At 38.6% G+C, this 26,602-nt stretch overlaps 2 protein-coding genes and 3 non-coding genes across 6 annotated transcripts in view; 1 reads left to right on the top strand and 4 right to left on the bottom strand.

Annotated features, from left to right (window-relative positions):
• Positions 1-26,602, bottom strand: part of LOC141381695 (uncharacterized) — a 287,837-nt gene that overhangs the window by 148,758 nt on the left and 112,477 nt on the right. The window lies entirely within an intron of this gene.
• LOC148682142 (uncharacterized) lies at positions 1,372-20,776 on the top strand. Of its 2 annotated transcripts, XM_088650451.1 has the most exons (5): positions 1,372-1,415; positions 2,506-2,594; positions 3,201-3,817; positions 4,492-4,638; positions 9,742-20,776. In XM_088650451.1, exons 4-5 carry the CDS (start codon positions 4,554-4,556, stop codon positions 10,944-10,946), a joined length of 1,290 nt encoding a protein of 429 aa, XP_088506577.1. In that variant the 5' UTR covers positions 1,372-1,415; positions 2,506-2,594; positions 3,201-3,817; positions 4,492-4,553; the 3' UTR covers positions 10,947-20,776. The 2 variants fall into 2 exon arrangements, with proteins under 2 accessions (XP_088506577.1, XP_088506578.1); XM_088650452.1 differs by lacking the exons at positions 1,372-1,415; positions 2,506-2,594 and having other exon boundaries at positions 3,757-3,817; positions 9,742-10,548; positions 10,716-20,776.
• On the bottom strand, positions 23,909-23,979 carry trnag-gcc (transfer RNA glycine (anticodon GCC)). Its single transcript has one exon. It is a non-coding gene; the product is annotated as a tRNA-Gly (tRNA).
• Positions 25,181-25,251, bottom strand: trnag-gcc (transfer RNA glycine (anticodon GCC)). The gene has a single exon. It is a non-coding gene; the product is annotated as a tRNA-Gly (tRNA).
• Positions 26,292-26,362, bottom strand: trnag-gcc (transfer RNA glycine (anticodon GCC)). Its single transcript has one exon. It is a non-coding gene; the product is annotated as a tRNA-Gly (tRNA).

The raw sequence follows: 26,602 nt of genomic DNA, 5'->3' as shown, positions 1-26,602 counted from the left end.
TGCAAACTCCACACAGAAATGCCAACCGACCCAGCCGAGGCTCAAACCAGTGACCTTCTTGCTGTGAGGTGAACATGCTATCCATGGGCCACCGCATTGCCCCTGATTGCTCACCTGATGGATGTAAAAGCAGCATATTTATATGCACCAATAGAATGTGACATTTTTTATAGAAACGCCAGAAGGTTATGAGTAGGCCCACATAAAATCTGTGTGCACAGAAATTCACAGAATTTTAGCCCATCATTGAGTCTATTTATTTACTTGTATAAATGTGTGTACATTTATTTATTTATTTTTTCAGTTTTTTAAATTAATTTCAGTAATATTATTAACTAATATGAAAATGTTTATTTAATTTCTCTACAATACAGTGTGTAAAGTAATATTTTCTGTCTTTTAGTAGAGATATTATAGAAGAGACTTGCTTTGTTTACCAAACAGGTGGATCTAGATAGATTTGCTTTGTAAAAAGCTTTTAATTAAGATACTCCCAAATAAAACCACATAAATCCGCAGTTTTTATTTATTTATTTATTTATTTTTTATACTAAATTCTCAGAAGAAGTAGCAAAAAAGGTCAAGATTCTGTTTGGCCCTAGTTATGAGGTAAAATCTGAAAGAAAAGAGAAACCGGTGTGTAAATTGAAAATAATCACTTTATGGACTCAAGCAGTCAGGCAGGAACTAAAACAAAATGTTGATCACTTGGGTGAAGACATTTTTGCCCCATGTATTCTTCAGTATATCTGCATTCTGCAGAAGAAACTCATTCAGCAGAAGAAACTCAAACAGGTTTGGAACTGGTAGAGATGAGTAAATGACAGAATTGTAATTTTTGTGAACTACCCCTTTAATGCTTCTTTAAGGTAAAGTTAAATATGATTCCAGAAGATAAAGAATGACAAGAAACAGACACTAAGAGACAACAATTCATATATAAAAAACTCAGGAAGTTGTAGAAATAGGAAAGACCCTAATCACAAGGATGAGATTTAGTAATGTGTTATAGACATGCAAGTCGTCATAAAGTGAATTAAAAAGGTTTTTCAAAATTATCTTTAAAATGTTTTGATCAGCTTCAAATACTAAATATGTCTGTGTGTGAGAGAGAGAGCTGATATAGTGTAAAGTGAAAACAAGGGAGAAATTTATCAATAAGTCATGATTCATGACAGTAGCAAAAAAAAAGCTGAACAAAAAGACTTTTATTTTGGCGGGGTGCTGTGACGTCATAAGGCGGCGCCGCTTTTGCGCTTTATTTGAGAAGGGTAATCCTGCACAACTGGAGTGGCTGCACTCTCAGGACCGCATTTTTAGGACCGCATCTTTAGGACCCTAGTTTTTTGTGACAGCGTTACCTGTCGGATTGGATCATGGATGCGCTAATGGACGACACGGATGACAAGGAAAGTGTAAGTACCGATTTTTCTATTAAGTTTTATTTTAAACTGTTAAAGTATGTGTTTATTTTGTAATGCTGCTGTTTTATACTGTGAGTTTATGCAGAAATGCCAGATTAGCCTGCATGATTTACCCCACTTTTAAGGGTCTGGGACAAAAATGTTACGTGACGATTTTTTTTCCAGAAGAAGAATAAAATATTATAATAATAAATATGGATAATTTTACACAGCCAGAGTGAGAGCTGCTATAACTGTTAATAATTTTCTAGAGTTCGTTTTCTAGTTTGATTATACGTCGTTCGTAACTCGTGACCATGGTTTAATGAAACATTGTTGATTTAATGGCTTGTTGACTTAACGGCTAATGTGCTTAGTGACATGCATTAAACTGAGATGGTAAAAGCACGTTTGATGTAAGAGTTTTAGATTTATCTATATTTTACTGAATTCGTGTTATTCGTTGTATTACATTAGCACATTAAAAATTGTGCTGACTGCCTGTTTGCCCCACAATACTGTATGTGTTATTAGCCTGATGTTTTGTCATCGTTTTACAGTGATGAATGAGATTCTGAAAGTTAGGCTTATTCTGCAGGTCTTAACCATATAGAGTCTCATATCTTTAATTTATATCAGGTATGTTTTACCTGGCGAAAAAGAAGTGATGGCCAATATGATTGGATTGCTTAGGCTCATTGTAGGAGGAAAAGAAAACAAACTACAGGAATATTTTCATTGAGGTTATCTCAAACTGTTGAGTAACACTTTATAACATCTGCATACTATAAATAAATAATTATTAAGCATTTAATAACTAGTTAATTTATTAATATTTTATTTGTTTAGCATTAACTCTACATTTAATAGACATTGATAAGCAGTTTATAAATACAGTTACAAATGCTAGCTGTGTTCTTGAGTTTATAGCATATCTATGATGAAGTGCAGATTATCTGTGGTGTTCATTTTCCAGAGGAATGTCTGGCCAAATAAGTATATAAACTGCATGCTGGGTGCTACTCATTTAATAATCCATGTAAAATGATTTGCTGTTCTGTGGTGGTATTTTAGTTCATATTTAATGATTTTTTTTTCAAAGGCCATCGTACATCCTCTGGGTGTCTTGAGGAGCTGGTCTTTGGATGATGCTGAGCAGGTCTTTCTTTCTGGTAAAGATTATCATTACAGGTCAGAATATGGTTAATTTTGCACAATGCTCAAAGAGCCTTTTTGTTACTGGTATATATGTTAACTCAACAGTGGATTTGCTTTTTTTAGTGTTTGGACTTTCAGCAGTGAATACTAAACCACACTGAACTGAACTGAATTTAATAAATGTTAAGCTGCTTTGACACAATCTACATTGTAAAAGTGCTTTAGAAATAAAGATAAAATTAATTGAAATTGAATTGAATATTCAACACATTTCCATTTTTCTCAGAAAACATATTTATAAAGGTGCTGTTGACTTGAAATTTTCACCAGATGTTGATAACAATTTGTAAAGTAATTAGATTTGTTTTCTATTCATATATATTTTGTTCTTCGGTTTTCAGGTCAATAGCACCTTTAGAAATATGTTTTCTGAGAAAAATGGGAACTTGTTGAATACTTATTTACCCCAGTGTGTATGTATATATATATGTATGTATGTGTGTGTGTGTGTGTGTGTGTGTGTGTGTGTGTGTGTGTGTGTGTATTTATATGTATGTATTTATGTATGTATATATGTATGTATATGTGTGTATATATATATATATATACTTGAACTTTCTTCTTCACTCTCATTCACAGGAGCTAAAGTCTACAGCCAGTCTGAATGCAGCAACTGAATAAACAGTGGAGTCATTTTTGTGGTTGAATTGCATTAATAAAAATAAAAGTGTGGATATTTATATAAATGTACATTCTTGAATCTTCCTTGCGTCTTGTCTCTCTAAAACCTTTACAACCTGGTTTTAAATTAGTAACTGCAAATGCTGATCCCATTTGATTTCAATTTATTTTCCTTAATACTGAGCTAATTAGTTCAATGTAATGGGGTTCATCAAAATACAGTATTTTTCAAGGAATTTAAGACTTTTAAGGCACTCAACTCTATTTATTAATTTATATTTTAGGTGTAAATTCATTTGTTTCATTTTAAAATTGTTACTTAAAGCAGGCGTTTTACACTTTAACCTCTGTAATAAAAGTGCCTGAAAGTTTCCGCTATATAATCCAATTCGGTAGGTGGCGCAGTTACAAAACGGGTCCTAGAAATGCAGTTTCACTATGTCATCCAATCCGGTAGGTGGCGCTTTCGCAAAAAACTAGGGTCCTAAAAATGCGGTCCTAAACATGCGGTCCTGAGAGTGCAGCTACTCCAGTTGTGCAGGATCATACTATTGCTTTATTTCAACAGGAGAAAGGTTTGTTTTCAAGCGTTTACACTTATATAAACCGATTGATTACAGTTTAAGGTTTTTTCATCCGATGCTAAATTATGTACCTGCTGTTTACAATATTATTTTAACCCTTTATACAACGTTACTATTTTACATAGAGGTAAAGTTGGTTTTATATTCGCACATTCTGACTTCCACTTAATCTAATTTCCTAAAAGTATTATTTGCAAACTCTAAATAGCGAAATCATATTAGCAGCAAATGACTATCAAAGTACAACATTGTTCACAGTCAAATAAACAGTGTTAATGTTGTTTTTAATTCACACTTGCATCGAATATTCAAAGTAACATGGTAAATAATATAGAGACTTCTAAATGAACGAGTGTGTAAATATAAAACTAACTTTATGGTTTATATTACCTATATTGTTTGAATAAAGCAACAGAAAAGTGTGTAATAAGTGTCTTAATGATGAATGTTTACTTGATTCAATAGCATAATGTCAATCCATTCTAAGTATACATCACTATATATAATAAACGGAGTACTACTTTTAATCAGCTCATTGTTTCTTGCTCGGACTCACTCTTTTACCTGATTTTTTTAAAATTACTCTCATATAAAGAAACTGTTGCAGCAAGTGTTGAAGATAAGTTATTTTTGTTTCTGTTAATTGTTTTATTCATTTTAAACAGGAAGTGTCCAAACACAGAGAAAAACTCCTGCTGAAGCGACTGATCTCCACACTGTTAAAAAGATGGCGTTTGTTAAAGAGGAGAGTGAAGATGTGAAGATTGAAGAAACATTCACAGTCAAACAGGAAGATCTGCATGAACAAACAGGTTGGTTTTCATTCTCAAAGACCAACTCAGTCATTTGATCCTCATTCAGATATTTTAATAATAAGAATACTAAATTAAATCCATCTTGCAGCCTTGAGTGTGCTGCCTAGTTCTCCTAAATGCACATAATCACTCATTGAAAGACAGTAACGCGTTTCTTTTGTTACTTGTTCTCATGTCTTTTGTCATTCTTTTATGTATTATTAGTCTCCCATTTTCACTACCTTCTTAAAGTTATTGCTTTTCTTGTTCTACTGTTTGTAAAGAGTTCTTGAGCACAGGCACTATATAAAATTAATTAAAAATAATAAATTAAAGTTTAACTGAGCTGACAATATTTGACCTGCAGTATTCTCATAGAAGATATCTGCTATTACGGTGATAGTGTTGGCTTTGTAATTTCCATTGCATATGTCACGTTGATCACAATTCCCTTTTCGCCCTCAACTTCTTTATGGGTTTAAACTTGTTTCTAGTAGTTGTTACTAGTTCTTACAGATTTTATCTGAGTTAGAACACACGAGACTAACACATGAACATTTACTCAAAGGAGAAGAACCACCAAAATGCCTTTATTGCAACAGAAACCAAACAGTTAAACATATTCTTGTGGAATGCCCTATTTTTAATGTTATCAGACAACAATATTTATCTGGAGAGACTTTAAAGGAAATATTTTTAAACGTGAATCCATCTAAAGTTGTAGAATTTTTATCAAAAGGAAATCCTAAAAAACTGTTTTAGATTTTTATCTTATATATTATCATTATTATTATTATTTATATGTTTTACCTTGTACATTATTTATTGCTGTTGATGACTTTTAATTGTTGGAATATTTTTACTTGATCTATTTTCCTTTTGCCATGACATAGCCATAGACGCTGAAATGGCAATAAAATTAAAACTCTCTCTCTCTCTTTCTCTCTCTCTGAGTTAGAACTAAATTAATATTATAAAAACTAATTACCAGGGCTATTGTGTTTAAACAGGGTTTATGCGGGGTTGTAAATTACAAAATCAAAATTTTAGGCCTGAAAGTCTTAAATTTACTGAAATGTTGTATTGTAGGTCTTAAATCTTTTTTAAACAAGTCTTCATTTTCCTTTGTTCATGTTTTGCTGCTCAATCTGGTCAAACCCCATACAATCACCAACAATCCATCTCAATAAAACAGTAAACTTTTTATTCAAAAAGGTCATTTTAACTCTATTTATCATAATGCTTTGATTGTTTTCCTTACAATAACATATGTTTAAACGTGCTCCATGTATTTACTGCTGAGGACAGACTGTTGTGCATATATTTTTTTTTTAATTTTTTAAAAACTTTTAATGCACTTGTTAATTGTTTTTTTTTTTTTTTTTTTTTTAAAGAAAATTTATGTTGGAAAAAAGTGAAGTAGAGCTTGCTTGTTTTTACACAATATTTAAGATCTTTTGCTAAGAAATATCTAAAATATTAAATGTTTTTATTATTCATTTATTATTGTATAATTAAATGTATAAAATTATTATTATTTATTTTTTGATAGGGAAAATAAAATCCTTTCTATCTGGGCCATTTGAAAAAATCTTTAGCCCTTTAGGAGTCTAAAATTTCATTCATAATGGTCTTAAAATTGTCTTAATGTCTTAAATTTAATTTGGTGAAACCTGCAGAAACTCTGGTTTAAAGTATGTCAGAAAACGTGGATGCCCCAAATATTAAATATGCTGAATGAAATGGACACTAAAATAATTAATTATTATAAAACATTGTACAGTGTTCTAAACTATATGATGTTGCTGTGGAATGACATGAGACAAAACAAACACATTATAGTGGAACAATAACGTTTAGCATTGCACTGACTACAACTGGCCAAACTAGTCTAAAACTAGTCTAAAAATGACTTTTGCTGTTTAAGAAATGGATTACAGCAAACTGATGATATGCAAACATTTGAGCATAAAGTTTGTCAGTATTGACCAAATTCTTCACGTACCAGCAGGCGCCGCCATTGAAATCTTTTTGCTTGAGACTTTTTTTTTAAAGGATGAATTTTTAGATCCTAAAAACCATGTCATGCTGCTTAGGCAAGGGACAGTTTACAAGGTATACCTCGGTTTGAGAAAAGTCAAGGTTTTAAAACCGCCAATATTTTCTGCTGTATTGTTCCTACAGTATATACTTTTTAAAAATGTTTTATTTTAAGTCTTTTAGGACAACAGTATCTCCAGGAGAAAATGTATCCAAATTATGAGGTTTTAAATTGTAAATAAATCTGTATTTTTAAAACAAATGAACACAGCAGTTGTCAATTATTCATTTGAATGATTTTGCCAGACATGTTTACTGCTCCAAGATATTGTAAAAGTTTCTCCAATGAAAATATTTTGTTCAAAGGGAAAAAGTACAGTTAAACCATGATATTTTTATTCAAGCTTATCATACCGTCAGAATCTGATACTGGCCCATGCCTAACGCTGCTTGATGTTGCAAAGTCATATTTTCCTATTTTATTGTTTTTTGTATGTATAGTCATGAACACATTTGTTTGTGGAGCAAGTTTATTAATCCTGGTCATTTCTCCAATAGGCAATTGAAGTTCTAAAACAATAGCATATGAGTTCAGGGCCCTGAAATGAGAGAAAGTCTGGGTTATCATTTCAAAATGGCAGGTTAGTCAAACTTGAGAAAGCAGGGTAAGCCAGTTTCTGAAAGAGATCTAACTTTAACTGCGAGTCAGTTACCTGGTAACTTACTCTGTGAACCTACCTGGTCAGTAGCAGGTTTTATTCTCTAAACTCGTGAGTTTTTGTCAGTCTCCTTTCCTTTTTCTCGCTTAGCCTTACGTTTCCAGCCACCTATTTTTAAGTGCATTTTGGATGAGCTATGAGCATAAAAAAATTGGTTGATGGAAATGTCATGATGCACATAACTTTTGAAATATTGGCATAAAAAACATGCGCATAACTGAGTAGGATAAACTTTTTATTTTATAAGAAAAGATAAACTTACGTGAACTACGCAAGCACCTTTACTGAACAAATTCCAGTTTGTGCATTAAAAAAGGTTGGTTATAAGAGATTATATGATGATACAAATGTGTGTGAATGCACAAACCAGCAGGCTGAGCAAACTGCAGAGCGTCTAAAATGTTGTTTTGGTCATTCTAAAACACCTGAACCATTTCAGTATTCATGTTATTATATTATTATATTATTAATGATCTCCAGAGCGTCTGGAGTGTGTCAAGAGTGTCTGTTCTCTGCATCTCATGGCTTCAAACGCCACCACATGTTCATTGTCCTCTGAGGGGAAAGTCATTTATTAAATAAGCAAAAGATTCATGTAACTATTTCTACCGTAATAAATTCTGTTTTTACTATTGATACTTGGAACCAGTTAATCAGGAAGTGACGATTTTGTTCTCTTTGATTCATTGGATGGAAACGCTGATTTATTTGTGTATTTTTCATGCAATATTCCAGTTTTGCAAATAAATTTAGTTCTCATTTTTGGATGGAAACACAGCTATTACCAACATTTCAGTCTCACAAAGAACACTACGTCACGTATGAGAATGGCTTGGCCTTTAATGAATAATTAGCTTAACATTACAGACCTTCGACAGGGACATGTACTGTATCTATGAAAGCCCGCTCACATTCTTCGGTCCATGGAATCGGATTCTTTATGGCTTTAAAGAGAGGTTATCAGTATCAGGTAGACTGGAAAGGTTATGGTCCACAGGAAAGATGTTGGATTCCGGCTCTGGATAATCTGGACCGCTCTCTCATTGATCAGTTTCATTAGTTCCATAGTGAGTCTTAAGGGAATGCCAGGGGCCGTTCTTGAGAGAGGGGGTACTGTCACCGTACCTCACGCTTTTGCTCTCTTCTCCTGTTCTGGGTTACAGATTATCTCATGTCATCTGCTTTTATTTGCAGTCACAGAAGCTCTCGTTTCCCTTTTTTCCCTTTTTTCCTGTTTATACCACATCATTCCCTTCATGTTTGTCAGTATGTTATCGATAATTTGTGTGCATATTATTTTGTTACTCACCCTGTATTTGTGTCCAGGACCGCTAGTGAGTGAGTGTCTGGTTGTTTTTTCCCATGAAACTTTATCAGCGCTCACCCGACCGGGTGTTTACTTTGATTTTTGCTTTTTCCGGTTCTCACTCCTTAATAAACCCTTGTTGTTTTTCTGCATTTGATTCAGTTTTTTTTTGTTTTTTGTTTTTTTTTACTTATGACACAAGAATTTTCTTTCTCATTTGTGTTTACATGTCTTTAAATTTTGGCATGATGTCTAGCTTTTGAGGCTCTTTTGGTCTACTTCAGACAGGTCCTATTTAGGTAATTTCTTGATTGAGAACGTGTGGTAGTTATCAGGTCTGGGTGTGGCTAGAGAACTTGAACCCGGTGTGATAAATAAAGTTATGTTTAATGGGGAAAAACATTTTCACACAAGTCTGTGTAGTTCAGTGTTTTGTCCTCCTTTTAAGAATAAAATTCTTTATTTAAAAACTGCACAATGCATTTAGTTATGTTATCTTTGTCTAATATTTACATTTGTTTGATGATCTGAAACAGTTAAGTGTTAGTATTCTGCATTGCATTCGTTACATGCAGATTACTAAACCAGAGAACATTTGTCATCTAAAGGTGCAGGTTTAAGGCTTTATGCAGATGTTATGCAGATATGTCTCATGTCTGTGGGGCAAATATTCTCAGAGATTCAGCTGCTTTTTTTTTTGACAGGTTTACCAGTCAGGCACAGAATGAAAAAGCATTCCCTATCTGCTTTACAAGTTTTACAAAAACATGTTGTTTTGTGTGATGACGAATATTACAAATAGAAACTGGCCATTTACAGCTTTCAAATTTATGTCTCATCAGTATGACCAAAATGCTCTGGGATTAATCATATAAGTATCTGCTTAAATGTGTTTGTGTGTAATGGACACTAGGAGGTTAATATGACAAGATCAATCTAAATATTATCTGCTGTTTTTACATTTAATGTGCATCAAAATTAAAGTTTTCACTTCCTTTTCACTGAGAGTTTTAATGATTTACTAAAAGCTGAACTTTTTTTTTATTATTATTTCAGACCTGTTTAAAGAGTATGAGAGGAGTAAAGAGGAGGAACATCATGTCAAAATTGAAGACAAAACTCATTTAGAGACTGATGATATTTTAAAAATGAGAGACAAGCGTTGTTTTACCTGCAATCAGTGTGGGAAGAGTTTGGCAAACAAAAGCAAACTAAAGATCCACATGAGGGTCCACAATAGGGAGAAACTATTCACATGCACTCAGTGTGGGAAGAATTTCAACCAATCATCACACCTTAATCAACACATGAGGATCCACACTGGAGAGAAACCATTCACATGCACCCAGTGTGGGAAGAGTTTCAGCTACTCAGCAAACCTTAATCAACACATGAGGATCCACACTGGAGAGAAACCATTCACATGCACCCAGTGTGGGAAGAGTTTCAGCAACTCAGCAAACCTTAATCAACACATGAGGATTCACACTGGAGAGAAACCATTCACATGTACTCAGTGTGGGAAGAGTTTCAGCCAATCATCATACCTTAATCAACACATGAGGATCCACACTGGAGAGAAACCATTCACATGCACTCAGTGTGGAAAGAGTTTCAGCCAATCACCATACCTTAATCAACACATGAGGATCCACACTGGAGAGAAACCATTCACATGCAGTCAGTGTGGGAAGAGTTTCAGCCAATCATCATCCCTTTATCTACACATGAGGATACACACTGGAGAGAAACCATTCACATGTACTCAGTGTGGTAAGAGTTTCAGCAAATCATCAAACCTTAATATACACATGAGGAACCACACTGGAGAGAAACCATTCACATGCCTTCAGTGTGGGAAGAGTTTTAGCCAATCAACATCCCTTAATCTACACATGAGGATACACACTGGAGAGAAACCATTCACATGTACTCAGTGTGGTAAGAGTTTCAGCCAATCATCAAACCCTAATATACACATGAGGAACCACATTGGAGAGAAACCATTCACATGCACTCAGTGTGAGAAGAGTTTTAGCCAATCAACATCCCTTAATCGACAAATGATGATCCACACTGGAGAGAAAGAGTTTATGTGCTTGAAGTGTGAGAATACTTTTATTACAGCTGCAGAATTGAAACGCCACCAGAGGGTTCACACTGGAGAAAAACCGTACAAGTGTTCACAGTGCAGTAAGAGGTTTGCTCGCTCAGGAACCCTGAAAACACATGAGAGGATTCACATTGGAGAGAAACTGTAGACATGATCAGTGTGTACAAAGTTTCACTTAATCAGGGCAGCTTAAGAAACACATGGGATGGTTTCTGGTAAGGCGCCGACACATGTAGCAGCATAGAAAGAGCGCTTCCATACACACTGGTATTGATCCTCCTTTTTACATCATATATAATAACCTAAACCATATTTAAATGACATGGAGGAGGGACAAAAACAAAAAGGCTAGGACAAAACAACCAGTAAATCCTGAAAAAAATGAGAAATCAACAGATGAAAAATCCAAGACGGACGGGATAGCTGATAGCCTGTCACCTATCATTGCAGCAATATTTACAGACATCAAAGCTTTCCAGAAGAATATTAAATCTGATTTAACCGCCTTCCAAGATTCTCTCGCAAAAGATGTGAAAATGGAATTAAGTAACTGTAAACAAGAAGTCAATCAACAACTGGATGACCTTATCACGGACCTAAATGCAACGACAGAAAAGGTCAACGAAGTGGAGAAGCGAGTTGGAGAATTTTGGAGGAGAACATTGCTGAGATGAAAGAAATGCTCAATCAATCCATTCAAATACAAGAAAATTTAAAAGAGAAACTGTGAGATCTAGAAACACACTCCCGTAGAAATAATAATCAGATTTTTGGAATCCCGGAAGGAAGCATTCTGAATGAAAAGGGAATTAAGTTCTAAACACCACCGCCGGCAAAACTTAAAATCTTTTTGGTAAACGGGCCGATCATGTACAATTCAATGACGGAGGCATCAAGAGATCTGAAAGAAAAAGGACTGATAAACAGCGAATAAGAAACTATTATAGGAATCCCTGGGAAAGAGAAACAAAGACCTTGGCAAAAGGTTGGAGTGACATGGAAGAAAAGTAAGGAAAAACATCAAGCGAAGATCCGGGAAAAACTATGTGAATTTCAAAGGGACAACACTAGCTTTGTTTGAAAGGGTAAAACCTGACAGATCCTAACAAAAAACTCTAAGAGACTGGTAAATCTTCTTGACTTGATTCACCGATAATGGACCAAGGTTATAATAGTTTTAGTTTCTATTTCGTTTTGACTTTTTATTTTAATTTTTTTTATAATGTATTTATTAATTTTTAAACAAAACAGATACAACAACAAACAAGTGAACAGAACCTGGGGAGAAAGAAAAGAAAGAAAAAAAGGGGGGGGGGGCATTAATTAAAGTAGCGATATTGCATCCTTGTTAAATCAATCCTCTGATGATTATGGAGGTTATGTTTAAACCCATATGTAACAAAAATGGATCCCACCTCTCATGAAATAAAACATCTTTGCCATGTAGGACACAAGTTAAGTAGTCCAGTGGTACATATTCAAGTATTACCCTGTGCCATAAAGACTTTGTAGGAGTTTTGTCCGTTATCCAGTTCAGGAGAATACATTTTCTTGCACAAAATGTCAGGAACTTGCAAAGTGTTTTTTATGCTTGTCCATATTAATCTCGTCGAATATCCCAAGCAGCATATGCTTGGGGTCACAACCAATATTAAAAGATAAAATTCCACTAATTTCTTGTTCAATCATGGCCCAGAACTTTTGAATTTCCCTGCAAAGCCAGAAACAATGAACCAGGGGCCTCATGTACAAAGACTTGCATGGAAATCATACTAAAACATTGCGCACGCACAAAGCTGTAAATGTGCGTACGCAGAAAAAAATTCAGATGTATGAAACACTGCGTACGCTGAATCCCACGCATATTCTTTTGTACATCCGAATGAACGTGAAACTGGCAACATGCACGAGCACAAAACCCCTCCCTTCCTCCTCCCCCGTATGAATATGCTAATGACTCTACTTTGGCAAAACCCAACGAAAAAGCAAAGGCAAAAGCAAGCAAAAAGAGAAACTTTGAACAGAATGTGAATTGGTGGTGCTGCTTTCGGAGGTAGGCCAGAGAAAAGCGGCGTTATTTGCAAGTTTGTTCTCCGGAATTAACAACAAAAGAAAAAAATTGAGTGGGAGAGTTTAGCTGATGCGGTTAACACAGTTGGGTCTGAACATCACACTGAGTGAATTAAAAAAGAAATTGTGTGATTTATATCATTAAAATGTTGCAGCGGTTGTAACAGTCTCAGTGGTGCAGCTCATAAGACTCATGTCATCATGTTTTGACACGTTCAAGCATGAACTCGGTTCAAATCCAGCATCTGATGAACTATTTCTTCTTTTTTCGCCCACTACATATCAGATTTTGTTTTTATTTATCACGAGAAAGACAAGTAGGAATCATCAATAAGTTGGTGCATCATATTTTATTTGCACATTTATTAAATGGAAATGTTTCTGATTCACGCATGAAAATTCATCTTCAGATAGTGTCTTTATAGCAATGTGCGTCCAGTAGATAGCTCAGATTACATTGGGAAAACAGGCGACCGCTGCAAATTGTGCTTTAATGTTTAGCTGGTCAACTGTATGGTATGGAAACCTTATATACCTGCTAGATGAACCCGTCTCATACAGCTGCCATTGCAAGGCTCAGACACTTTGTAAAGAGCAATTTAACAAAACTGCCTCTGGGAGTCGCCAATGGAAATAAAACAGACACGCACTAAAAATGTGCGTACGCCAGCCAGAAAGCTGCCATGAAGTTGTGCACATTCCCACGTTCAGTTCATTGTTAGTAAATCCAAACGTGAGCGATTCTGAGCGTGAAACCTGGCGTACGCAAAGTTTTTGTGCGTACGCAGCGTTGATACATGAGGCCCCTGGTCTCCTTCCTCGGTTTTACATTTCAGACACATTGGTGACAACTCCTCTTTAAACTTGTGCCTCCGTGAGGGAGAAATGTGAGCTCGATGTAGAATTTTCAGTTGCATTGCTTTTACTCTGTTACATACACTTAGGGACATTGCATTTTTCCAAGCTTCCTTCCATTGATCATCTGTGATTTGTGTATCAAGGGTCCTTTCCCAAGTCTCTTTCAAGAAGCCCGTATTTAAAGAGCCGCAATCCTTCAGGACTTTGTAGAAACAGCTTGTGGAATTGTCCCTGTATGAAAAAAGTTGTCTTTCCACAACTGAAATGTCCTGATTTTCGAGTACTGTAGTGTCTTTTTTCACAAAGTCTCTTAGTTGCAAGTAGCGGAAAAAATCTTGTTGCGGAATATTATATTTATTGGTCAGTTGGTCAAAAGACATTAAAATATTTCCATCAAACAAGTCTTGTAATGTGGTGAGACCTTTTTGTGACCAGACTTTAAATTGTGGGTCTTCAGTTCCTGGCAGAAAGTCAAAATTATCACAGATGGGGTAAAGGTTGAGGTGAGTCGAGATCTCCCTTCCAATTGTTTTATAGATTGCCATGCTTTGATAGTACAAACTGTGATGGGATTATTGCAGGCCATTTTCACTGATTTAAGTTTTTTAAAAAAAAGCAAATTTCTGAGAGGGATTTTACAGAGTGAACTTTCAATGTCAAACCAAACTGCACTGGGTCCTTTATGTATCCAGTCAGAAATAAAGTGCAAATGTACGCTTAATTGGTATTTTCGAATGTCTGGAAGGTCAAGACCACCTGCCAAGGATGAAAGCATTAAAGTTGAAATTTTGATACGTGCTCTTTTGTTTGCCCAGATAAAAGAATTAAACCAGCCATTCAGTTTCCTAATGATTTTGTGTGTAAAATTGATCGGAATCATTTGAATAGGGTAGAGTATTCGCGGTAGAATATTCATCTTCAGAAGGGAGATCCGACCCATCCAAGAAATAGGGAGAATATTCCATCCTCTAGGTCCATTCGAATGCGTTCAAAAAGTGGATTAAAATTGGCTTTATACATTTGTTCATAGGAGGGGGTGACATTGATGCCCAAATATGTTAAACCTTCTGGGGCCCACCTAAATGGAAATGATGGTAGTGTTTGAGGTATTTGTTGTAAACTTCCTATAGGCATTGCCACTGATTTATGGTAGTTAATTTTATAACCAGAAAAATCTGCAAACCTGTCAATCGTGTCTAAGAGTTTTGGAGTAGAGGTTTCAGGATTTACCATGAATATAAGAATGTCGTCGGCATATAGAGCAATCTTGTGTGGTTTGTTTGCTACCATAAAACCATTAATTTTATTATTTTCCCGTACTGCTTCTGCTAATGGCTCTATTATTAAGGCAAACAGAAGGGGTGAGAGAGGGCAACCTTGCCTTGTTCCTTTCTCAATTTTGAACATAGAGGATCTACAGCCATTAGTGAGTACAGCACTAAAAGGCTCATTATACAATATTTGTACCCACTTAATAGATTGTTCACCAAGACCAAATTTATGTAATGTATGAAATAAAAAGGGCCATTTGATGCGATCAAACGCCTTTTCCGTATCTAATGAGATCACAAGACCTTCTACTGATTGTTGTTTAGCAAATTGAATCACATTCAAAAGACGTTGCATGTTATTTACCGAGTTACGGCCTACAATAAAGCCGGTTTGGTCATCCTCTATTAATATAGGAAGAAAGCCTTTAAGGCGGGTGGCCAAAATTTTTGAAAGGATCTTCAGATCTACATTTAGCAGTGATATAGGGTGATATGACGAACAGTACTTTGGTTGTTTTCCTTTTTTCAAAATTAAGGATATATTTGCCTCTCTCAGTGACTGTGGTAGGCGGCCTTTTCAGAAAGAGTCATTAAACATATTTAATAATGGATCCACTAATAAGTCTTTGAATTCCTTATAGAATTCACAACTAAGTCCATCTGGACTAGGTGCTTTCCCAGATTGTAAACTCTTTATTGCTGCTAGAACCTCATTTTTAGATATAGGGGCATTAAGGGGTAATGACTGATCTTCAGATAACGTGGGGAGATTAAGTGTCGAGAAGAAAAGCGCTGTGGTTTGTGTTTTGTCCCCTTTTAGTTCTGATTTGTAGAAATTCTCAAAAGAATCTTTAAATGTATTATTAATGAATATGCTGTCCATAGAGTGTTTACCGTTACTGTCTATAATAGATTGTATAGATTGAGAGTCAGATTTTTTTCTTTGTTAGGTGTGCTAAATATTTCCTAGCTTTATTCCCATGTTCATACATTTTCTGCTTAGCAAAGTGAATTTTCACTTCTGCCTGTTTTGTTATAAGAGAGTCTAACGCAGACCTTAGCGCCATAATTTCCTTTAGTTTAACAGGGCTTGGTTTATTAATGTATGTTCTCTCAGCATCCCTAAGCTTAGACTCTAAAATCTCTTTTTGTTCCGCTTGTTTACGCCTTTTACTATGTGTGTACTCTATTATAATGCCTCTAGAAAATGCTTTGGTTGTTTCCCATAATAAGGATGAATCTTCAGTTGACACCGATTTGATGGACATAAAAGTGTTGAATTCCTCTGTAAAATATGTAATAAAGTTTTGATCAGCTAATATAAATGGATGAAATCTCCAACCACTGGCTTTATTATTTTGATTTCCAAAGGAAAATTCAGTGAAAACTGCCGCGTGGTCAGATATTATTATATCTCCGATTTTGCAAGATGTTATGTGCTCCAACATATTTTAGGGAGAGAATAGATAGTCTATTCTCGTGTGAAAACTATGAACTTTTGAAAAATAAGTGTACTCTCTCTCTGCAGGGTGGCAAGCCCTCCAAATATCTACATAATCAAAGTCTTCACACAGGGCCTTAAGTGTTTTAGCCTGTACTGATAGTTTCCTTGCTGGGAATTTATCAATAATAGGACATAAATGGCAATTAAAGTCACCCCCAATGAATAATGATTCAACTCCCCAGTCTGCTAATTTGGCAAAGGCTTCAGTAAGAAAATTATTTGGGTGACCAGGAGGCCAATAAATGTTCATAAAGGAAATTTCTTCCCCATCTAAAAGCCCTTTTAGAAGTAAATAGCGCCCTCTTGTGTCTTTAATTACTTCCACCGATTGAAGTGGCACACCTTTTTTAATTAAAATAACTACACCCCTACTCCTTGAAGTAAAAGAGGAAAAATGGGCTTGGGCATAACACCCCTGCGAAAGCTTAGTATGTTCTTGGTCATTTAAGTGGGTCTCTTGAAGTAATGCAGCGTCCAACCCCTCCTTGTTTCGATAAGTCAGGACCTTTCTTTTCTTAATAGGTGTGTGAATTCCATTAACATTCCAAGTACAGACCTTCAGATTTACCATTTTAAATATATATATAAACATAATGTGACCCCCATTTATATAGATAAGGTTGCATGAATATCGTACGAAAAGGAAGGAAAAAATAAAATAAAAAAGAAGGGAGAAAAGAAAAAAAAGAAAAAAAATGGGGAGATAAAAAAGGGATTCATCCAAGTATACAACAAACACAAAACTGGAACAATAGAACAGTCATTAAACATCAAAATATTTCACACCAGCTCTCGTTATGAGAGTAACTGTGAATTAGAAGCCCCTTAACGGCAAAAGGAACTACTAAGAAAACTCCTACCTAAATATTAAGCAGTAGTGCCGCTATAAACATCAGCATGGTTTTAATAAACCGAACAGTACGCCTTATTGGCCAATATTTCTCAAATACCCAGATAAATTCACAATATCTGCCTTCACGTTAATGTGTGAGTGTCTGTGGTATGAGTTGGGCGACTATCACGCAAGTGGTCTCCCATCAGGTGATTCAGGTACTATCGGTAGACGTTGCATTCAACGAGTCTAGAAATGCCACAACAGCAGCTGGGTCATGAAACACCTTCACTGAGCCACGAAAGTTTACCTTGAGAAGGGCAGGGTAAATTTGCCTGTATTCCGCGCCTATGGACTTCAGGCGTTTCTTGACTTCGTCGAACATCCTGCGTTTACGGAGAACAGACGCGGAGAAATCCTGAAAAATCATCACTGTGCTGTCTCCAAATTTTAAAGGAGAACCTCTGGATCCCAGCTCCCGCGAAGCATTTAACACACGTTGTTTGTCATGGAAATTGTGAAATCTTACCAGGATAGGACGTGGTCGTTGTGTGGCGGGGGGTTTCGGAGTGAGGGACCGGTGCGCTCTTTCTAACTTTATACGGCCCTCTTTTGTTGGGATGGCGAGGGTCTCAGGAAGCCATGACTCGAAGAATTGCGTTGGATTTTCACCTTCTATGCCCTCAGGTAATCCGACAATTTAGATGTTCTTCCGTCTGCCCCTGTTTTCAAGGTCGCCCTTTCATTCAAATCGTGCACAAGTTTCTCCAGACTTTGTAGTTTAGTTTTGAAAGGGGACAATTCGTCTTCCACCTCAGATATCCTGGTTTCTGCTTCTGCAATCCTTTTATTATGCTCGTCTAGCTCCGCGCGGTGCATTTGCAGTAGCTGTGATATCGGGTCCATTTTAGTCCAATAGTAATCATAATAATAAACATTTAGCCGCAAAAGACAAAATTTTATTATTCAGAGCAGAATGACTGTAACACATTAGTTATACATAACTATAATTCATATAGCTCATTATTATTTAGCAGCTATATCTTATGGGTACATCATTGTAGTAACAGTTATACATCATACAAACATAATAAACATTTAGCAACAAAAGGCAGGCAATTACAGCTTTTAATTTATTCTTAAAATTCATATAGCTAATGAAGATTTAGCAGAGAAAGACTATAATTTTGTGTAAACTTTATTTTGTTTTAGGCTAAGAAATATAGGGGGAGGGGACTGTTGATATAGAGGTAAAGTTGGTTTTATATTCGCACATTCGTTCATTTAGAAGTCTCTATATTGTTTACTATGTTACTTTGAATATTTGATCGGAATTAGCGTGCAAATATGACTTGAAAACAACATCAACACTGTTTATTTGACTGTGAACAATGTTGTACTTTGATAGTCATTGGCTTCTAATATGATTTCACTGTTTGGAGTTTGCAAATAATACTTTAAAGGAATTATATTATTAAGGGGAAAGTCTGAATGTGCGAATATAAAATCAAACTACCTTTATGCTGTTGATGCGTCGACAAACGTTTTGATAAACACAAACAACTGTATATACAGTACATATGCATGTTCATATAGATACAGTTATTAAATTAAACACACATTCGAACAAATTAATGATTTCTGCAATCGTATCTCAAGTCTGTAATGTTAAACAGGGTGCGGGTCGTGATCTTTAACACTATGCACAAAACAGTGAACTTAGGGTGACTTTTGTTAAAATTCTTGTCATACAATAATAAATCAGCGTTAGGACGCTAAGACTGTTATAACAAAAGACTACAATAAACAAAACAGCTTTTATCAGTAGATTTAAACGTTGACAAAAAGAACTTACCTTGATCTGTTATATTATGCTGTGTGCTCGTCAGAATACAGCGGTGTTGTTATTCATTTGCATATGCCGCAACGCGATTGGCTCTCATCCATCCATCCATGAATTCATCTTAAACGCTGAACAGAACGAGGCCCAGGATCTATGCCCAGTGCACGTGTTAGCAGTTGTAAGGCAGCAAGAAGCTTAATTCGTGCCTGGGTGGGCTTGAACCATCAACCTTTCAGTTAACAGCCGAACACGCTAACTGATTGCACCACAAAGACATAGTAAAACGTCACCTACAGTGATAGAAACGCTGAACTTTGTCTCAAAAGGTCTGCTATATGAACCCTAATAAAAGTTTACTGTGAGAGAGACAGAAAGATAACAGAAACGCCCAACGTGGGGTTTGAAACCACGACCCTGAGATGTAGGGCCCTATTATAAACCCGGCGCAATGTGGCGCAAGGTGCAGCGCAATAGTCTTTTACTACTTTAAGCTTGGCACAAGGGTCATTTTCAGGCAGTGCGCCACGCTGTTTAAATAGCAAATGCATTTGCGCTCAAATGTGCGCCCATAGGCGTTCTGGTCTAAAAAAGCAGGCGTGTTTTGGCGCGTTGCTATTTTGAGAAACTGTAAATAGTCTGATCTTTAGACCAGAACAAAGTCTGTCTATTGTCCTGCGCAAAGTGCGCCTGGCTTACACACTACACACAAGATGCAATACGCAAATATCTTTACATATGAAAAAGATATAATATATTAAGGATATATAATAAGGATATATATCTAGTATATAAATATAAATGATTAAAATATTACAAAACATTAATTTATAGCCTACATGAATTTAAAAACCACTGCCTTCATACTTTATTCATCTCGGGAGGCTTTTTTAGTTATTATTATTTATTATAGCCATATTTATATTTGTTCTATTAAAAACAAGCTTAGATTTGTCCACCTGTCAGGTTTTAGACCATATGGGGCATAGCGGATGTATTTGGAAATAACTCAGTATTTTGACCAAACTTTGTTATTATTATTCATTAATTCGTTTGCTGGAAATTAAAACTGAATTTAGAAATAGTTTGAAACAAATCTTTGCGCTTAACAAACAAAATTAATTATTTATAGGCTAATTGATGTCTGTGCGGTAAGGTTTCCCTATCCACGAGAGCAAAAGTGAAAGTGAACTTACTTTATGTCATGTTAATAGCAATGCGCTTATGGCGTGACGCAGCTGGCTCTTAAAGGTAATGGAAGATGAGACTCTGATTGGTTTATTCTCAAAACACACTTGTAAATCATTAAAAAAATAAACTCAACCCTTTTAGACCATGCGCCATGGCGCAAAGCAGATTTTCCCGTCCTTAAGTTAGCATAAATGCATTCGCCCTGAAAACGTTTGCGATCTGCGCATGGACCGTCAAAACAGAGCCCACAATGTCAATGTACAAAGTTCACGCACACAGATTCACACACACTGATAGACAGAGCGTGTTTAGCTTCCCACTCTTTTTGCACGCATATGTGACAGGATCCAGCTTAATCTTTAGTGCTGTATGGATATCTGTCATGTTAATGTGCAAAATAAACCTGATTTAACGTCCACAAACCAGGATTGAAGTGTCTTCTTTTATAATTGTTCTGACAAGCGGCTGTGCTGATGAAGTAAAGCTGAAGTAAATCACTGTACTTCATTACACATGTGCACTGTTTTAAAACACTTTAAACATGTGAAACTTACTCTTGATCACATTTGATGATGATTGATGATCCTAGCGAACTGAGCAGACCTTTTATTCCCGGTTGCTTTGTGCACGTCTGGTCTTGTTGACATGATTATACACGTGACTACCGGTACATGTTGTAATGGCGATCTAATTCTTCAAGTTCTTCACCATTTCCATAGGGGCTCGAAACAAAGGATTTGACGCGCAAAACCAAAAACTTGCAATGTAACAAATCTCTAGTGCTCTTTATGGCTCTAACAGCCGTCAACCAGAGTTGAAACCGGAGCTACTCAAAACCGCACATGTAGTAGCAGGGAATCGACTCTAGCTCTCCCGCGTGGCAGGCGAGAATTCTACCACTGAACAACCATTACTGGTATGCTTATCCTGCAGCCCTAGTGGGGTGTGATTGATGCAAGGCTGTTACCCAAAGCTGGAAAAGTAGCAACACATAACAGCACTTGCATTGGCCGGGAATCAGACTCGGGTCTCCTGCGTGGCAGGCGAGAATTCTACCACTGAACCACCAACGCTGATATGCTTATATTGCAGCCCTAGTGGGGTGTGGTTACTGCAAGGCTGTTACCCAGAGCTGGAATATTAGCTACACAAAACAGGTTGTAATGGACGGGAATCTGACCATGGTCTTCTGTGTGGCAGGCAAGTAATCTACCACTGAACAGACAATGCTGATATGTTTATACTGCAGCCCTAGTGGGGTGTGATTGATACAAGGCTGTTACCCAGAGCTGGAAGAGTAGCAACACAAAACAGGAATTGCATTGGCCCGAAGTCGGACCCGGGTCTCCCGCGTGTCAGGCGAGAATTCTATCACTGAACCACCAATGCTGATATGCTTACGGTGCTGCCCTAGTTGGGTGTGATTGATGCAAGGCTGTTACCCAGAGCTGGAAGAGTTGCAACACAAAACAGGAATTGCATTGGCCGGGAATCAGACCCGGGTCTCCCGCGTGGCAGGCAAGAATTCTACCACTGAACCACCAATGCTGACCCATGTTCTTTCATGCCTTTGTGTTGTGTGAGTGCTAAAAGGCCGTCAACCAGAGCTGAAAAAGGACCCACACGAAACTGCATTTGTATTAGCCAGGAATCGACTAAAGGTCTCCCGCGTGGCAGGCGAGATTTCTACCACTGAACCAGCAATGCTGATATGTTTATACTGTAGCCCTAGTGGGTTGTGATTGCTGCAAGGCTGTTACCCAGAGCTGGAAGAGTAGCAACACAAAATAGGAATTGGAATGGACGGGAATCTGACCAGGGTCTTTCACAGGGGAGGCAAGAAATCTACCACTGAACCACCATTGCTGATATGCTTATTTTGCAGCCCTAGTGGGGTGTGATTGATGCAAGGCTGTTACCCAAAGCTGGAAGAGTAGCAACACAAAACAGCACTTGCATTGGCCGGGAATCAGACCCAGGTCTCCCACGTGGCAGGCAAGAATTCTACCACTGAACCACCAATGCTGATATGCTTATACTGCAGCCCTAGTGGGGTGAGATTTCTGCAAGGCTGTTACCCAGAGCTGGAAGAGTAGCTACACAAAACAGGAATTGTAATGGACGGGAATCTGACCATGGCCTTTTGTGTGGCAGGCAAGTAATCTACCACTGAACCAACAATGCTGATATGCTTGTACTGCAGCCCTAGTGGGGTGTGATTGATACAAGGCTGTTACCCAGAGCTGGAAGAGTAGCAACACAAAACAGGAATTGCATTGGCCGGGAATCGGACCCGGGTCTCCCGCGTGGCAGGCGAGAATTCTATAACAGAACCACCAATGCTGACCCATGATCTTCCTTGCCTTTGTGTTGTGTGATTGCTAAAAGGCCGTCAACCAGAGCTGAAAAAGGAGCCACACAAAACTGCACTTGTATTAGCCAGGAAGCGACTCAAGGTCTACCGCATGGCAGGCGAGAATTCTACAACTAAACCACCAATGCTGATATGGTTTTACTGCAGCCCTAGTGGGTTGTGATTGCTGCAAGGCTGTTACCCAGTGCTGGAAGAGTAGCAACAGAAATCAGAAGGTGCATTGGCCGGGAAACGGACCTGGGTCTCCCGCGTGGCAGGCAAGAATTCTACCACTGAACGACCAATGCTGACCCATGTTGTTCCTTGCCTTTATGTTGTGTGAGTGCTAAAAGGCCATCAACCTGAGCTGAAACAGGAGCCACTCAAAACAGCACATGTTTTAGCCGGGAATCGACTCTAGGTCTCCCGCGTGGCAGGCGAGCATTCTACCACTGAACCACCAATGTTGATATGCTTATTCTGCAGCCCTAGTGTTGTGTGATTGATGCAAAGCTATTACCCAGAGCTGGAAGAGTAGTAACACAAAACAGGAATTACATTGGCTGGGAATCGGACCAGGGTCTCCCGTGTGGCAGGCGAGAATTCTACCACTGAACCACCAATGCTGACCCATGTTGTTCCTTGCCTTTGTGTTGTGTGAGTGCTAAAAGGCCGTCAACCAGAGCTGAAATAGGAGCCACACGAAACTGCACTTGTATTAGCCGGGGATCGACTCAAGTTCTCCCACATAGCAGGTAAGAAATCTACCGCTGAACCACCAATACTGATTTGCTTATACTGCGCCCCTAGTGGGGTGTGATTGCTGCAAGGCTGTTACCCAGAGCTGGAAGAGTAGTAATACAAAACAGGAATTGCATTGGCCGGGAATCGGACCCGAGTCTCCCGCGTGGCAGGCGAGAATTCTACCACTGAACCACCAATGCAGATATGCTTACTCTGCAGCCCTAGTGGGGTGTGATTGATGCAAGGCTGATATCCAGAGCTGGAAGAGTAGCTACACAAAACAGGAATTGTAATGGACGGGAATCTGACCATGGTCTTTTGTGTGGCAGGCAAGTAATCTACCACTGAACCAACAATGCTGATATGCTTGTACTGCAGCCCTAGTGGGGTGTGATTGATACAAGGCTGTTACCCAGAGCTGGAAGAGTAGCAACACAAAACAGGAATTGCATTGGCCGGGAATCGGACCCGGGTCTCCCGCGTGGCAGGCGAGAATTCTACCACTGAACCACCAATGCTGATATGCTTATTCTGCAGCCCTAGTGGGGTGTGATTGATGCAAGGCTGATATCCAGAGCTGGAAGAGTAGCTACACAAAACAGGAATTGTAATGGACGGGAATCTGACCATGGTCTTTTGTGTGGCAGGCAAGTAATCTACCACTGAACCAACAATGCTGATATGCTTGTACTGCAGCCCTAGTGGGGTGTGATTGATACAAGGCTGTTACCCAGAGCTGGAAGAGTAGCAACACAAAACAGGAATTGCATTGGCCGGGAATCGGACCCGGGTCTCCCGCATGGCAGGCGAGAATTCTATAACTGAACCACCAATGCTGACCCATGATCTTCCTTGCCTTTGTGTTGTGTGATTGCTAAAAGGCCGTCAACCAGAGCTGAAAAAGGAGCCACACAAAACTGCACTTGTATTAGCCAGGAAGCGACTCAAGGTCTACCGCATGGCAGGCGAGAATTCTACAACTAAACCACCAATGCTGATATGGTTTTACTGCAGCCCTAGTGGGTTGTGATTGCTGCAAGGCTGTTACCCAGTGCTGGAAGAGTAGCAACCAAAATCAGAAGGTGCATTGGCCGGGAAACGGACCTGGGTCTCCCGCGTGGCAGGCAAGAATTCTACCACTGAGCGACCAATGCTGACCCATGTTGTTCCTTGCCTTTATGTTGTGTGAGTGCTAAAAGGCCATCAACCAGAGCTGAAACAGGAGCCACTCAAAACAGCACATGTTTTAGCCAGGAATCGACTCTAGGTCTCCCACGTGGCAGGCGAGCATTCTACCACTGAACCACCAATGTTCATATGCTTATTCTGCAGCCCTAGTGTTGTGTGATTGATGCAAAGCTATTATCCAGAGCTGGAAGAGTAGTAACACAAAGCAGGAATTACATTGGCCGGGAATCGGACCCGGGTCCCCCATGTGGCAGGCGAGAATTCTACCACTGAACCACCAATGCTGACCCATGTTGTTCCTTGCCTTTGTGTTGTGTGAGTGCTAAAAGGCCGTCAACCAGAGCTAAAATAGGAGCCACACGAAACTGCACTTGTATTAGCCGGGGATCGACTCAAGTTCTCCCACATAGCAGGTAAGAAATCTACCACTGAACCACCAATACTGATTTGCTTATACTGCGCCCCTAGTGGGGTGTGATTGCTGCAAGGCTGTTACCCAGAGCTGAAAGAGTAGTAATACAAAACAGGAATTGCATTGGCCGGGAATCGGACCCGGGTCTCCCGCGTGGCAGGCGAGAATTCTACCACTGAACCACCAATGCTGATATGCTTATTCTGCAGCCCTGGTGGGGTGTGATTGATGCAAGGCTGATATCCAGAGCTGGAAGAGTAGCAACACAAAACAGGAATTGAATTGGCCGGGAATAGGAGCCGGGTCTCCCGCGTGGTAGGCAAGAATTCTACCACTAAACCACCAATACTGACCCATGTTCTTCCTTGCCTTTGTTTTGTGTGAGTGCTAAAAGGCCATCAACCAGAGCTGAAACCGGAGCCACACAAAACCACACTTGTATTAGCCGGGAATCGACTCAAGTTGTCCCGCGAAGCAGCCGAGCATTCTACCACTGAACCACCAATACTGATATGCTTATACTGCTCCCCTAGTGGGGTGTGATTGCTGCAAGGCTGTTACCCAGAGCTGGAAGAGTAGCAACACAAAACAGGAATTGCATTGGCCGGGAATTGGACCTGGGTCTCCCGCATGGCAGGCAAGAATTCTACCACTGAGCCACCAATGCTGACCGATATTAATTTTTGCCTTTGTGTTGTGTGAGTGCTAAAAGGCCATCAACCAGAGCTGATAAAGGAGCCACACAAAACTGAACTTGTATTAGCCAGGAAGCGACTCTAGGTCTACCGCGTGGCAGGAGAGATTTCTACCACTGAACCACCAATGCTGTTATGGTCTTACTGCAGCCCTAGTGGGGTGTGATTGCTGCAAGTCTGTTATCCAGCGCTGGAAGAGTAGCAACCAAAATCAGGAGGTGCATTGGCCGGGAATCGGACCCGGGTCTCCCGCATGGCAAACGAGAATTCTACCACTGAACCACCAATGCTGACCTATGCTGTTCTTTGCCTTTATGTTGTGTGAGTGCTAAAAGGCTGTCAACCAGAGTTGAAACCGGAGCTACTCAAACCGCACATGTAGTAGCAGGGAATCGACTCTAGTCTCCCGTGTGGCAGGCGAGAATTCTACCACTGAACAACCATTACTGGTATGCTTATCCTGCAGCCCTAGTGGGGTGTGATTGATGCAAGGCTGTTACCCAAAGCTGGAAAAGTAGTAATACAAAACAGGAATTGCATTGGCCGGGAATCGGACCCGGGTCTCCCGCGTGGCAGGCGAGAATTCTACCACTGAACCACCAATGCTGATATGCTTATTCTGCAGCCCTAGTGGGGTGTGATTGATGCAAGGCTGATATCCAGAGCTGGAAGAGTAGCTACACAAAACAGGAATTGTAATGGACGGGAATCTGACCATGGTCTTTTGTGTGGCAGGCAAGTAATCTACCACTGAACCAACAATGCTGATATGCTTGTACTGCAGCCCTAGTGGGGTGTGATTGATACAAGGCTGTTACCCAGAGCTGGAAGAGTAGCAACACAAAA

Source organism: Danio rerio, chromosome 4 (assembly GCF_052040795.2).
Source record: "Danio rerio strain M-AB ecotype USA chromosome 4, GRCz13ab, whole genome shotgun sequence".
Lineage (NCBI taxonomy): Eukaryota > Metazoa > Chordata > Actinopteri > Cypriniformes > Danionidae > Danio > Danio rerio.
Note: the sequence above shows the minus strand (reverse complement) of the source record. Positions and strands in the feature narration are given on the sequence as shown.

What these genes read in the sequence shown, in the direction of transcription:
- LOC148682142 (XM_088650451.1), top strand. Translation starts at nt 4,554, where the DNA reads ATGGCGTTTGTTAAAGAGGAGAGTGAAGATGTGAAGATTGAAGAAACA. An exon ending in AGATCTGCATGAACAAACAG is followed by an intron (nt 4,639 to 9,741) that starts GTTGGTTTTCAT and finishes TTATTATTTCAG; the next exon opens with ACCTGTTTAAAGAGTATGAG.